This window comes from Anarhichas minor, unplaced genomic scaffold (genome assembly GCF_050575085.1).
Source record: "Anarhichas minor isolate MPS153535 unplaced genomic scaffold, ASM5057508v1 ptg000027l, whole genome shotgun sequence".
Classification (NCBI taxonomy): domain Eukaryota; kingdom Metazoa; phylum Chordata; class Actinopteri; order Perciformes; family Anarhichadidae; genus Anarhichas; species Anarhichas minor.
The window spans coordinates 17,634,063-17,649,057 of record NW_027466473.1 but is presented as its reverse complement, the minus strand read 5'-3'; the positions used below and the strand labels follow the sequence as shown (position 1 = coordinate 17,649,057).

The following is a 14,995-nucleotide window of genomic DNA, read 5'->3' as shown; positions in this document are numbered from 1 at the left end:
TTTGCATGTGTGGGACTATTCTTACTTACATTTCCACTAAATCTTACTGGCAATATACTAAAAGCTGTAACACAAGAACTTTAATGTTTCAGCCACCAAAAGTGTGGGTGGTCCCATCATGAAAAATGCCTTGTGTGCCAAACTCTGATCGTGGTTACATAACCAAAAAAACAACAAAAGTCTGAAAATATCCACTGTTGAAATGGCCCCCAAATTTATCAAGGACACCCGCACCCAGACAAAGATGCTGAAAATGTAATCTGACAAGGTCGGCCCCCACTGGCTGAGCACTGCAGGAACTCAGACAGACAGCTGATTATGCAAGATAAAGAATACAGGGAGAAAGTTGAAACCAGCAGACAAATCCTGACATCACCCCGTCTGTCACACACTCTTAACACTTCTTTGTCTTTCCAATCATTTCATTTCCACTGCCACCTCTCCTTTCTGCATCCATCTCCCTTCTCTCCTAAAACCCTTTTCTCCATACAAACTTCTCTTCTCCTTCCCTCATCCCTCCGTCCTCTCTCCTCTACCGTCCAGTGGACCATGTGATCCCAGAACCCGGCTGCAGCCTGATGGAGGCCTATGCCCAGTGGAGGCAGTGGGCTGATGAGAAGACCTGTTGCGACTACTCCCTCCACGTGGACATCACCCACTGGAACGACAGCGTAAAGCAGGAGGTGGATACCCTCATCAAGGAGAAAGGTAGGCTGTGACATCGTAACAGAACATCTCACCATTTTTATATCCGTCTTTGATCTTTTTTAGGAAGGTTTCAGTATCATTGCTCATGTTTTCTTCCGTATGTTGTTTTTCTTTGTTACAGGTGTGAACTCGTTCCAGGTCTACATGGCTTACAAGGACTATTACCAGATGAGCAACAGTGAGGTACACAAACTTTAGCATAGTGTACACTTTAAACTAAATTTAAAGCAGCAAAGAGATAGGGGGGCAAAATCGACAGTTCTTTTTTTCAGTTAGCTGCATCCTTTTTTTTTAATGTTTGGTAGGCAACCACCAAATGAGTGCTTACGCTTAACACAAACCACCACAAACGCTACCCTATAGTTAATAATATAGTTTGAATAAATGAAAAACAACTCACCAGAAATCTCAAGTACCGCACTAATTTGCCTCCAGGCCTGCTGTCCCTGTTCCGATCATGGTTACTAAGGTTGGTTAACTCATGTAGCTCCAGTCAAAACAACAACCAGGCAAAACAACAACCACAAAAAACACTACTGACGACGAAAGCTTTTCCGCTCTGAGTTGAATTCCTTAAAATGGAATTGGGTTGTGGCCAGTATGAACAGCAATGACCACGCCCACTTTGGAGACAAGAAGTGTATACCATTTCAAACCATTGATGGAGCTTGTTATGCATCTTATCTTTGTTATAGAGCATCTCTGGCTGCACTCAGTGTTTCACTCAGTAAGTGATTTAGATATTATTATCTTATTTAGGTAATCGAATAAAAGCAATTACAATTATTTTAAATCAGTCACTGCTGACTTGCACAACAGCAGTGTCTAAACAGTAAGTAAATGCTGACCTTTGGTTTGCCTTCACTTTAATACACAAAATATCCAACTTACTGTTACATTTTTTAGAAAGAATGAATCTTTTCTTCTCCCGCGACACACCCTGTCCTTATGTAACCTGTAGCCCGTCATGCACAGCGTAGTGAGTTCATACTGTAAGTAGAGCTGGTAAATGTAGAAAAACAAAGTCTAAGTCCAGACGATGTGAGGTGAGACTCTTCGTGTTTCTCATGCACAGCCATAGCTAATTTGGTCGCTCAGAGGAGCACATGAGGCAACTGAAATAGTCCAGCTTGAAAACTGATGTCATGCAGCTCACTAAGGAAATGTGGTGCAGCAACATAACAGCAACTGCAGGTCATCCCACAAGAGTTTAACCATTTCTGGAGACCACACACAATAATTGCAGCGTGTCGTAGTAGAGATCATGCAAATTGCGGACTTCTTGTAAACTGCGGCTTGAGGATGACCCCCAGGATAAAAAAGAAGCGTCTGATTCTTGTGTAAACAGCCATGCAGGATTTTAAACATACAAACAGTGCCACTGTGACTTCTCACCGTTTTCTGTGTCTTTCTCCTCCAGCTCTATGATGTTTTTTCCTTCCTGGCGGAGAGGGGAGGCATCGCTGAGGTCCATGCTGAAAATGGCGAGATCATCGCTGAGGTAAAGATAAATAAACGGACAGATGCAGCTCTTCTTCACATTTCCCCCCTGCCTCATACTCGTCACTGCCCTCTCTTTAATGACTTGTCTCGTGGCCAACTCTGCGATTTGTTTTGGTTTCGTGTGATTTATGTCAGTTTAGTTCACTTCATGTCGCCGGTCTGGTCGAGCCTTATCGCCGTGCATCTCCACTACCTACAGACTAAACACGCTGTCACTGATGAGATGGAGAATGTGTTTCCTGTAGGACCGTAATGTGTGGGTGTAGTTTACACAAATGAAAGTGAATGACCTGTAATAGTTGGTGGATTGAGGGGGTTGGTATTAGTCTGCAGACCATGCCTGGATTCTGTCACTGTGTGTGTGTGTGTGTGTGTGTGTGTGTGTGTGTGTGTGTGTGTGTGTGTGTGTGTGTGTGTGTGTGTGTGTGTGTGTGTGTGTGTGTGTGTGTGTGTGTGTGTGTGTGTGTGTGTGTGTGTGTGTGTGTTGGATCTGATTCATTACAAATCCCAGATCTCCAATCCAGTCTTAAACTACAACTTTGATGGAGTCTGATTCCCTGAACCCCAGATTATGTCATGTCCTGATTTTACTTCAGAGCTCATGAGATAGAGAGGCATTGTTTAGACCAGTGTGTGGATTTTAGTGCTGGTGCAGAGGAGATGTTGTAACCAAGCAACAACCACCATGGATACGTGCTGAAACCATCACGAAAGTGTCTCAAGCTGCAGTTCCTCTTATGACCACTAGATGCTTGCTTGAGGAAAACTTAAACTTCAATTTTCTCTCCAGAAATACATAAAGAAACAAACATGAAGTGCAAAAAATTCAATAATATCCTTCCTCACAAAGTGTAAGTCTTATGTTGACTCAAAGTGGTCAAATTCTGAGAATAAAACTAACTAACTAATTCGCTATTAAGAAAATATGGTAATTAAATATGTCTTTTTTTGGGGAAGCATGCCATCATATAGCATCCATGGTGACATGACAGACGCTATGCCTAAGTGTCTCCATGCAAAGGGTCGACTCTGCACTTACTGCGACACAAAAGAGCAGCCTCTACAGTCCTCTGTGTGTGGCCTGACCCACATGATAAAACTGCTTCTCATATCATTCGCACAGGCAGAGAGAAACAGAAACAGAATATCATTTTGGAGTGTGAACAAAACTTTACATCAATCCGACCACACAAATCACTGAACACTCAGAAATAGTATCACGCCTCTGAGCTAAGCAGTCAACTCTTTGCGTGTTTGTTCAACAGGAGCAGGCCCGCATGCTGGCGATGGGTATCACCGGACCGGAGGGACACGTGCTGAGCAGGCCAGAAGAGGTATAACCCACACACACATCTATACACTGATTACAATAATTAACATTTTGAAATAGCCAAGTACATTTGTTTAGATACAAAGCCTTTTCATTGAGATATTGGCTGTTTTAATGTGTTTTAGTGCCGGTTTTTTATTTTACGAGGATCATACACACACTCACATTGTCCACAATGACGTTCTTGGACTGCTCTTGACACACATTGTTCTTGTTACACACATGTGGTTTCAGACACATACGAGGCGTTGGGGGAAAACTCCCTCGTTCCGCCAATTGTTGGCGCAAATGTTCCTTTAACAAACAGTGAATGAAAGCCACGCTCTCAACTCAGCAACTTGTCAGCCTTTAGCGTCACTGAGATTTTCCACTCTGTGGTGCAGCGCGGTGGAGTTGTCCCACCAGTCTCATTGTGTCATGCAGTCAAGTGGCGTCTTAAGGATCAAAAGCTCGGTTACATGATTTAATTGAGCAGAGACAAAGTTGGATTAGTGCTTTATCAGTGTCTGGTGTCCTGTTTGGTTTTAATGTATTGGTTATTGGACCCAGGTTGAGCTTGTAGACGAGAGCACAATAATCAGCTGAAGTGTTTGCACATGAAGAAGACAGTCGACACATCTGGAAGCATACACTGGCATCTCGTTAACCATTTAGGAAGTTGTTTGTTCTTTCACAAAATATTTTAGCAATTTAATAATCACCAATGGGTAACAAAAAACAATTAAGTAAATGAGCATGTGGCACTCTTTTCTGACCTCACCAAAGTTTATTTAGCATCTGTTTGCTAATCTCATGAATTTACTTTTATCTACCCTAACTCGATGTAATCCATTTTATGATTTATCAGCCTCCACATAATTCAAATAATGCGGTTCCGAAAATACATAGTTTGCTGTGGTTTACATATTTGAAGGTTATTTGAGAAAATCCTCATGGCAAAAACATTCCAAGTCCACCACAATGTCCTGTCCCCTCTGTAGCTGGAGGCAGAGGCGGTGTTTCGTGCCATCACCATCGCCAGCCAGACCAACTGTCCTCTCTATGTGACCCGAGTCATGAGCAAGAGTGCCGCTGACATCATCTCACAGGCAAGGAAAAAAGGTAAAGAGCAGCATTTAGACGTCTCCGCACAATGCAGAATATCTTAAACGATGTGTTTGTATCTAATGAGCGATTGTACTGTACTTAGATGTTAGTTTGTTTTTTTACATGCTATTTACATAAGAAATGTACCTTATCCTATGTACCTTATCCTACTATGTGATGTGAATAACAGCACATGTTTACATCTTATACAATTCTTTACAATACAATTACATGGATTTATTGTTCAGTTTAATTTTTGTGAAATTATAATGGTGTATCTAGGGGAAAAAAGAGATTAGATCTGAATCTTAGAAATTTCTTCTTTTTTTGCTTTGAATTTTTATTTGATATTTTACTTCTGCTCATTGGTTGCCATCTTTCTCTCTGATTTCTGAGACGTTTGAAATGCACATACCAGCACTACACCTATGCCCTTATAAGATGATTTTACTGTCCGTCCTGAAGCTGCTGATGTACACAGAGTCTCTGCTTGACATAGTGAAAAAAGAGGCTCTTCTCAGAGGAATTTTCAGATTTGTCATTCAGGTTTCTTCTGTGGTTCAGCTGTCACACAGCCCATTCCTCACAGTCCCAAGAAAGAGCAGAGGTGAACCGAGGGGCTGTCTGGCTGCGATGGAATGCGAAATATACAATTTTTGAGAATGGAACAGGAAAACGGGGAGAGGGCAGAGAAGAAGAATGTGTGTTTGGATGTCTTTGGCAAAAGGCCACATGAGGTTTAAACAGGCTGACCTCAGAAAGACTTGCAGTCTTGTACACCATTTAGGGGCCTTTATGGGCTTGACACCTTTGTTTGGAACTATTCCCGAGCATATTTCCTGACATTTAAACAAGGAAGGACATCCAACGGTGATTTGTGAGAGCAAAGGACCATGCAGAAACACAAAAATGTTAGTGGCAGGAATTGAACTCTTAACTCATCATGCATGGAAGAACAAGCTCAACTACAATTGACTCAACATAAACATTTGCTCATTTCCAAGGGTGATGTTTGGTTTATTTAGAGATTAGGCATGATTCCTCTGCTGCAAACAGATGAATTACCAAAGCTCTTAGTGGGATTTAAACTGCTGACATATCAATCAAGCTTCATCGATGCAACTGTTGATTGCCAAGAACCACTAAAATTAATCAATTTGATACGCTTTACATTTGATACTCTGAACAGAATTTTTATTGTTATTTCTTTCCCAGGAAATATTGTGTTTGGGGAGCCAATCACAGCCAGCCTGGGGACTGATGGGACACATTACTGGAGCAAGAATTGGGCTAAGGCAGCTTCCTTTGTAACATCACCTCCTCTCAGCCCTGATCCCACCACTCCAGACTATCTGAACACAATGCTGTCCAGGTACGTATCACTGCACCTCCCTCTGGTTGAGTTGTTTATCATCAGACAATCAGACTATAATCGAACTAGTATAAATTAGATTAATGTGTTCTGGTGTGCTTCGTCTGGTAATTGAGTTTGAGCGTCATCTGGAAACAGGAAACACCACCAAATGTTTGTGCTTTAGGCATATTTTAACTCACAGTCCTTGTTTTGTTTTGTTGTGCAAGTCCTGCTAAAGTAAATATACGTCTTTACTTGTGATTCACAGCTTGTACTATGCTGTGCTGGTATAATTCCATGATAACTCTGTATTTTCATGTTTCTTTGTCCCCCAGCGGAGACCTGAGTGTGACTGGCAGCGCTCACTGTACCTTCAGCGTGGCCCAGAAGGCGATTGGCAAGGATGACTTCACTCAGATCCCAGAAGGTCTTAACGGAGTGGAGGAGAGGATGACCCTCATCTGGGATAAAGCTGTGGTGAGGACTACGTTTTTGAACCAAATAAAAAAACTGTACAAAGAAGCAAATTTATCTTTTTCGTTTTGAGAGCTACCACTTCTATGAAAGGAAATCGCTTTTTTTGCCTGATGGCATTGTAAACGTCAATATTGTTGTGACCTTTATTTAGCAAATTCTGTATGTTGTCTTAGACCCAGATGGAAAGGAAACATCGGACTTCTGCAGAAGTTTAAAACAGACTACATTTTTGCATTTGAAATGGCTCTAAAAGGCTCTTGTTGTCTGGCTCCCTCCTTTTGTTTGTCTTTCACTATTTTTCTCTAAATTATTCTCTTCGGTTATTACTCTCTCTCTCTTTAACTCTCTCAAGCTTTATTTCACTGTCTTGATGTCACTGTCTCTGCGTTGCTTTGTCATTTCCTTTTCTATCTCCACATCTGTCCTTTCCTTCACCCTTGGATACAGCACTCTGCCCTCATTTTTCTCCCTTCCTTCTCTCTCGTTATCACTACATCAGTGTACTGCTAACAGACACACAGCATGTAGCTTTCGACAGCTGTGGACTGCTGGGCTGCCTGTAAAAAGTCGACGGGCTTTTAATAAGTTACACGGAATCTATTTCCTTTGGGTAGTTACTTAAAGCCCAAGCTCACACCATACTTGACTGGACTGAGTTAAGCTTCCTGCAGTGCTGGTAGCTGTATTTTAAAAGGTATTTAGCAATTTCCCCATTTTCCAGTCTTTATGCTAAGCTAAGCTAGTCGCCTCCTGACAACAGTTTATGGACTAAGGATACAACATTCCTTGAATATCTTGCTCATAGTATCTGATTGATTGATATCAATGATTTTGACAAAAACACACCTCAAGACGACAAGGTGTTCAGTACAGTTCTTTATTGTCCCACTGGGGGGAGTTTGGCTCGCAGCAGAGCACAGATAAACAGTGACAGTACACACATAACAGCACAACAATAAAGACTATACAAATATGTTTAAAAAGGTGATGGTTAAAAAATAGAATTGGATAAAATGAACTGCTACGGTGCTCAGTAACGATTGCTTTTGTGCAAATTATGCATGTTTATTGCACTGGAGACAAAGGAAAATGTACATTTATTGCACGTTGCCCGGGAAAACTTTTAGTTTGGACATTCAAAGACATTCTGTAGTTTGTAGTCAGAGAGTAGCAGGTCAATCGCTTCATTCTCCATGCTGTCATCTCTCTCACATCTCTCTTACGCTGTTGTTCTGTCTATGCACGGTAAACAATCGATTCAATTGGCTCAATCGAGTGAAGCTATTGCCGTATTAACTGGATTAGCTGTCGTGAAAAGAACATCACTCTGTGGAGATCATTATTTAGTCTCATTCATTTATCAGGAATTGGTCACAGGCCCAGATTGATCCGGCACTCGGTCCGGACCAGAACAGAGGATGCAAAGTAAATCATCTCTGTGTTGCTTCAGTGGAAGATAGGCACTGTTTTGATACAGTGCCATTAACCCTGACCCTTTCGGGAAATTCACAATGCTAATATCAACATTAAAAAGTAAAGTGGCAACTCCTCTGTTGGTTCAATAGGCAAATTGCACTGGGTCTAGTAATCCCTCAACCCAAAAGGAGAATGTCATCTTAATGTGATCCAGCCAGACCTACACATATCCACAAAGTGAATCCATCTATATCTAGGAGCAGAACATATTTCCCTACGAGATGAAGGGCACCATTGTATCCTGTAACCAATCTTTTTTGACAAATGCTTACTATTCCCCGTTTATGCTCGTTCGCCCCCCAGACTACAGGTAAGATGGACGAGAACATGTTTGTGGCAGTCACCAGCACCAATGCCGCTAAGATCCTGAACCTGTACCCTCGTAAGGGTCGGATCGCCGTGGGCTCTGATGCTGACCTGGTCATCTGGGACACAGACTCCATCCGCACCATCACTGCCAAGACACACAACTCGGTAAGAACGGTGTGCACCCGTCAAAGGTCGTGCTTTTTTTTTTTGTTTCAGTCAAATTCAACTCATAACTTTCTGCGGCTCAGCCTAGTTTGAGTTTGAGAGTTGAGTTTAGAGTGCATACATGTAGAGGGGAGTACCAACAATGACGGGACTCTTTCTTGAGTAATGTCTGTGCTGTTATTGTTACAGTAACCCTGATGGCATCCATCCATATGCTCTGTGGTGCAAACATGTGATTTGCTGTATATATAAAAGCGATACGTGTCCACATCTGTGTGTGTGTATGTGTGCAAAATACAGAGAGAGAGAGAGAGAGAGAGAGAGAGAGAGAGAGAGAGAGAGAGAGAGAGAGAGAGAGAGAGAGAGAGAGAGAGAGAGAGAGAGAGAGAGAGAGAGAGAGAGAGAGCACATTTTTGAACAGTTTCCAGGGAGTTCTCAGTTCCTCTGAACGGAAATGAAGTCTCAGTGGATGTTCAGCACTACTAATAATCTCATGCTGTACTTATCACACGACCAGCTCTCACTGTTAAGTTGAGCCTCACTAAATCCATAGAACTCTCAGCAATGACCGGAGTTATGATCAGGAAACAAAATGGATTATTAAAATGTACAAACATTATGTCAGTGCTGCAAACATTGTCCAAAACAGTCCAACTGCAGTTAATCAACAACAAAGATATGAGCTGTATAATCAAGAGGTATTTCCTTTATCTACATATGACATTTGCTTGAACACATCATCTGAACATTTTTTTCATGATTGGACAACCACCTCCATCCTCTGCAATTACAATCCACATTGCTTCTCCTTCACTCAGATTTTGTTGCGATTTGGGATCTGTTGCCTGCTGGCGCTGCTTTCTTTTTAAAAGCACATCACAGTGAACATTATGCAATTCATCAAACAAGTGAAGCTATATTAGAAATATGTGAAACTGTATTATGCAATAGCAGATTTTTTTTGTACTCACTCTGCGGGTCAAAGACAAAGGCCACACACACATTTGACACATTTACATAATGAGGTTCCTACCATTAAGCAGACATTAGAAGATCCCAGAGAGCCCACTCGGCAGCAGAGGAAGTCTCTCCACAGGAAATTAGGGCTTTACTGACCTATAACAAATCCTGCGTATATACAGAAATACAGGAAAGACTTAATTTACTAACAACATGTGTGAGTTGGTTTCCGTAAGCTTGTAGATTTTATTTTGCCTTGCTAAAAGACTTAATGGCGGCTGTTTAGTAGGAGAGACGGAACATTGTCTCTGTCTCCAGATGGAGGAATGGAAAGAGACGGAGAGAACTGGACTGATAATACGCCTTCTCCAAATGTGGAGTACATCCACTGAGGATCCTTGGGTTCTTACGTAATGATGTCACCTTTTCATTTCCTGCTGGCCGTCCTTTCCAGATAAATCAGAGGAGAGCAGAAGAGCAGAGGACGGCAGCTCCCAGTTCCAATAAATCCACCTTAATGGATAGTCTGAGGCCAGGCCAAACAGCAGCGGCACTGTTTACCAGCACACAGTGTTGGTGAATGCGTTGCCCTGCAGAGTAAATAGGATTTACACTGTGCTGTGTCTAAGTTTGTCAACACAAAAATACATAGATGGTAATAAGGATATTCTGACACATAAACAAGAACAGGCAGCAACACACACACACACACTCCGAGACACACTCTGTTCAGTCATGACATCATGTTTGGCATGCAGTAAGTCTTAGTTATGTCCTGTTCAGGCCTGAATTTGGACGGCAGCAGAAAACAGGACCGTGTGCAGAGGAAACTAGGAACAATGGAGTAAGGGGAGGGGGCCATCACAGATCCCAAACATGTCGAGCAAAGAAAATTGGCACAAAAAGGGAAATTGGACGAGGGTGAATAGGGCACAATAATCTTGGGATCACATAAAACAAGCAAGAATGGGTGAGGGGGAGAAAGACAAGAGGATAAAAACAGACAGAAGGAAGGATAAATGAACGAAGGAGACAGACAACTGGAAAGAGAGTGAGAAGAACAGAGGCCTTAAACACCAGCTGGATGATGGCAGCTGTTTGTACATGCCAAACAAAAAGTGTAAGAATCAAGGTGATGAATGATAAAGAATGGGAGAAAGCGAGTGTGGGATTCAGAGAGAGTAGAGGAGAAAGAGGCTTTATGCCTCCACTTCCTGTCTCTACATCCATCCTCTCACAGCTCCCCCTGTTATTGTTGTTGTCTCCCTCATCTCCTCCATTCCTTCATCAGTCCTTTAAGGGAAGGTTACAGGAGGTTTTATTTTGTTGGGGGGGTTTTCTCTCAAATGAGATGAATCGGATTTAAAAAGTCAGGCTTGTTTTGCAGAATGCTCTATTGAGGGCTTAACAGGATATGATTCTTCTTCTGTGTGTTTGTATGTGTTTGTGAGAGCATATATAGTGTATGCATATGTATCTTAATATGATTGTGGTTCACATTTACTCAACATTTGTATTACTGTCAATTTATCTGCTCTTCTAGTTTTCGCATGATTGATCTACATATTTCTATAACTTCTTAACTTCTTTGTGCTAATGTATTCTGTTCTATTGCATAGCTTTTGTCCTAAGTATCTAATAGATTTATTTGTGTGCTTTAGGCTGCTGAGTACAACGTCTTTGAGGGCATGGAGCTGCGTGGAGCCCCACACGTGGTGGTTTGCCAGGGGAAGATTGTTCTGGAAGATGGGAACATGCATGTCATCTCTGGTGTGGGCCGCTTTATTCCCTGCTCTCCCTTCCCCGACTTTGCCTACAAGCGTATTAAAGCCAGGAAGCAGGTAAATACTGGTTCTACTTCTGCCCAGCCTACCATTTACACTTCATACAGCAATAAAAAAAATAAGCGAAGATGGAAGGTAGGAGTCAAGATCTATTGGATTGGACGTTAGAAAAGTTAGGGCTGAAATAGAAGTTTTAATGGTGGGGAGAAAAAAGGGCGGGAAGGATGGAGGCAGTGAAGTAGGATGTGGGGGAGATACAGTAAGTCTGACATCAGCCTCCAAGGTTCAGCCTCAGAGCGCTGGCTGCAAAATGTGCACGCAGTGAGGGTGGTCGAGGCTTTGTCGTCATGGTTTTAAAGATGATACGGTGAGTTTGGATGTGTATGACTTTCCAGGGACCTACCACATACAGTAGAAGAGTCTACAGTTACAATAAGTTACTGTAGTCCCACAAGAGCTCTAACTCACTGTCCAGTAGCTGTACCTCATCAAGGAATAAAAAAAGGTAATTCCTATCTCCTTCAAAGTATTAAGAGTTGACCCCATTCGACCATTTGATTTACAACAGTTTAAACTCAAAGCAGACCCTGCCGTCTGCTCTCTTGCCTTCTTATCTCATGGGCCAAAAATCTCATTGTTCAACAATTTCCTAATTTGCAGCTGGCTGGTGATGAGAACATGTAGCTGCAGTAACAGTGCACTGTTTGTCTTGGTAGACGCTTTATTCGTTCACAGATGTCTCTTTTTAACTCTTCACAGAGTTTCCAAGAGTCCTCTGAGTCATGCCACTGACAGACAGACTGACAGACAATGGCTTGTTCACAACTTGCTGTAAAATGGTTTTGCTTACTTGTGTTTGTATGTCTGTTTGTGTTTGTATGTGTAAATCTGGAACTGGTTCTCGGCAGGAAAAAGGCTCTCTGAAAAATGCATATATAATTCAGACACAAAACAACCGTATAATGCAAAACAGTTGTGGACTTGGTAACATTAAATCTGTCTGTGATACCAAACACCATAATGTCTGCTTCTTTTTTAATTCTCCCCTCGCCGCCGTCATCTCTGCTCTTGTTTGTCCCATAGCTGGCGGTCCTGAGGGCAGTACCCAGGGGAATGTACGACGGCCCCGTGTCTGAATTCTCCATATCCCGTGGTGGCACCCCCTCTGCCTCAGCGCGTACCTCTCCCACCAAACAGCCTGTCAGAAACCTGCACCAGTCTGGATTTAGTCTAACAGGTAACCCTGCACAATGCAGTGAGCTCAGCTTCCTAATACAAACCCCACCCCTCTATCACCCAGCCCTTCATCTGTTTATGGTCTGTATTGATTTATACTGTATGGAGACACATCAGAGACACATGCATGTGCATCAGTCCATCCACCATCACGGCCCCCTTTTATTTCAACTGAGCTACAACATGCTGTGAATGAGTCATGTGATTTATTTTTGCATGTTGCTCTGAATGATCCCTTGGCGATAAGCTTCAAGCCTGTGAAGTAACCTAATAATCTCCCGTTATCCTGTTTCATGCTTTATGATGTGCAAAGTATGGCATGCGTTTGTCTGCAGTATACCAGGCTCCTTTCGAAAAAAGGGCAATTTGTCTGTTAATGCATGTCATTAAGTTGCCCACGTAAGCTCCTTTTGAGTTTTAATGAGCCAGAGCGCAGACGGCATGAAGTTAAATTTGTGTACGCAACCAGGTAGCTGTTTTGTGGTTTACCATGAAGTCAACATTACCCCAAATTGAAACCATACAAACTTTACTTTTGACCCATACGCATCTAGGATGGTAACTTTATTTACATTTTTAGATGAATTAGCATTCGAGATATGAGCTCAGTATTTCTGTATTATGTACATTGTAGTAAGCAAATCATGGCTTCTATTCTCCTGCTTTCACATGTATTTTGCACTACTCAACATCTTATTTCCTAACTCGGTTAAATCATTCTCTGTCATGACTCATCTCTAAGAAATGCACCTTAAATCCCTTTCTCCCGCTGAATTACTCTCTTACAGTATCTCACGCCTCTCAAATACAATCTTTTTTTATTGCTCTTTAGGACACTGTGACCTCTAACTACAGCCTTTTAGTAATGTCAAGCTACATAGTTTCAAGTGTTTTCCACAGTTACACTTGCTCTTAGTCACGCTGGATATGCATTTTGGCTCAAGGCCTAAAACGCACAGCGTACAAGATTTCAGTCCAGGCGTCTGGACATGGTCTAGTAAGAAAGCCTATCTAATGTGAGAGATCACAACACTATGTATTCACACTCGACATCTGTTCGATTATGCAGAGCTGCTGAGTGACAGTCTGTTTATGCCCATATGTAAGGCATTGGATTAGCTTTGATTTACAAAACAAATGTGAGAAATTGTTTCTGTTATGCTGCCAAACAGTGAAACTTTGTGCACATGGTAAAATCGTGAATCGGATAGTCGGTGTTTCCATCCATTCCTGACGGAGTGAATATGTCCATGTAAATCAATGAGAGCGACCCCTTTTTTTTACCTGGACAGCACACAGCTGTTCTCACAGGGGTATTGGCTGTATTTGTGAATGCATGTAGTATTTTCAAATAGTGGATAAATCATTTTTAAACTCCACAGATTGGTGTTTAGTTGGTTTTATTGAGCAACCTGTCTTTACAAGAGTAGGTTATGTGTGATACCTCATCGATGAAATACGACGGTGACCTCCGCCGGAAAGAATTTCCACATTTGAGTACATCAATTTAGAGGGGAGTAAGGCTGCTCTTGGTTTCCCAGGCTTTGTAATGTTTCTTTGTGTTTTCGTGTGTATGCGTGCGTATACAGTACGTGTATGTACTCTCAGAATGAGTCAATCTATTTTAGTTTTTCCAGGGCCACCACCTGCAGAGTGTATTTACTTGTCTGGAATGAGATGGGAAGGATTGTTTGCTTAGATACCGTGTATCATAGTCTGACATCCCTCTACTTTCCATTTATATGCTCGCTGTTAATTTGTTGCAGCGGAGGCCCTGGCTCATCCTTTGGAAACACGGTGCTTTATGACAAACTGTCGCTTCTTTTGTTAATGTTTCAGTAGCACTCATACAGGGCATGGTCTGCTGAAATATGAATCACCCTGTCGTCTCAGTGGCAGGTACATATATCATAGACAATGTGTCCTGGAAAGTAATAATGCGAGCGTATGACAGCAGGTATTTGTGTCCTGTGATGAAGTCTGAAAGGATTGACAAATGGGACAAATTCTAGTTTTAAGAGCAGACAGAACCTAAAGTAAAGTACATGCTAACCAACGATAACACTTTATGAGGATTTGGAGGTTTTATGCATGAGCTCCACTTTGCCATACACATTAAATTCACTTATTTTGTCCCATTGAAGGCTCACTTATGGAGTGTTCTACAGTGCACCATTCATTAATTAGCAGGTGGGGATATTAATACATAATTAGAGACTAGCATTACAAAGGTGTGTATCTGTAAATCCATGTCTTTTCTCCATTTCTTACCATTGGGTTTTCTGCAAAGAGAAGATAATATTGATTTGCAGCATTTTCTTGAATTTTAAATCGTACTGTTGCATCTGAAGCGATTTGGTCTGATTTGTAAGTCTTTTAAACGTCTCTCTATAATTCTCTCTTTGCCCTGGTTTTCAATTTGGCCCCTTTTTTCACCCTTGATCTTTCTTCCGACTGCCTCTTTGCTCTTCCATGTAATTCACTTTCTGTCTCTCCTTTCCTCTCTGTCCAGGCCCCTCCATCCCAGATGATCTCCCTATCAGGCCTGCTGGCCGGCGTATCGTAGTGCCCCCTGGTGGTCGTTCCAACATCACATCCCTCAGTTAA

At 42.0% G+C, this 14,995-nt stretch overlaps 1 protein-coding gene across 5 annotated transcripts in view; it reads left to right on the top strand.

Moving 5' to 3' along the window:
- The window catches only part of dpysl3 (dihydropyrimidinase like 3), a 34,036-nt gene extending 19,041 nt beyond the window's left edge, over positions 1 to 14,995 (top strand). For 2 of the 5 annotated variants that reach the window (XM_076101826.1, XM_076101830.1), the window contains exons 4-14: positions 544 to 708; positions 830 to 891; positions 2,129 to 2,209; positions 3,477 to 3,545; positions 4,522 to 4,642; positions 5,843 to 5,999; positions 6,317 to 6,458; positions 8,238 to 8,408; positions 11,030 to 11,209; positions 12,236 to 12,389; positions 14,901 to 14,995. In XM_076101826.1, the coding sequence (XP_075957941.1) occupies positions 544 to 708; positions 830 to 891; positions 2,129 to 2,209; positions 3,477 to 3,545; positions 4,522 to 4,642; positions 5,843 to 5,999; positions 6,317 to 6,458; positions 8,238 to 8,408; positions 11,030 to 11,209; positions 12,236 to 12,389; positions 14,901 to 14,995 (1,397 nt within the window). Of the gene's footprint in view, positions 1 to 543; positions 709 to 829; positions 892 to 2,128; positions 2,210 to 3,476; positions 3,546 to 4,521; positions 4,643 to 5,842; positions 6,000 to 6,316; positions 6,459 to 8,237; positions 8,409 to 11,029; positions 11,210 to 12,235; positions 12,408 to 14,900 lie in introns of all 5 variants that reach the window. The other 3 variants (XM_076101825.1, XM_076101827.1, XM_076101828.1) reach the window with 2 other exon arrangements.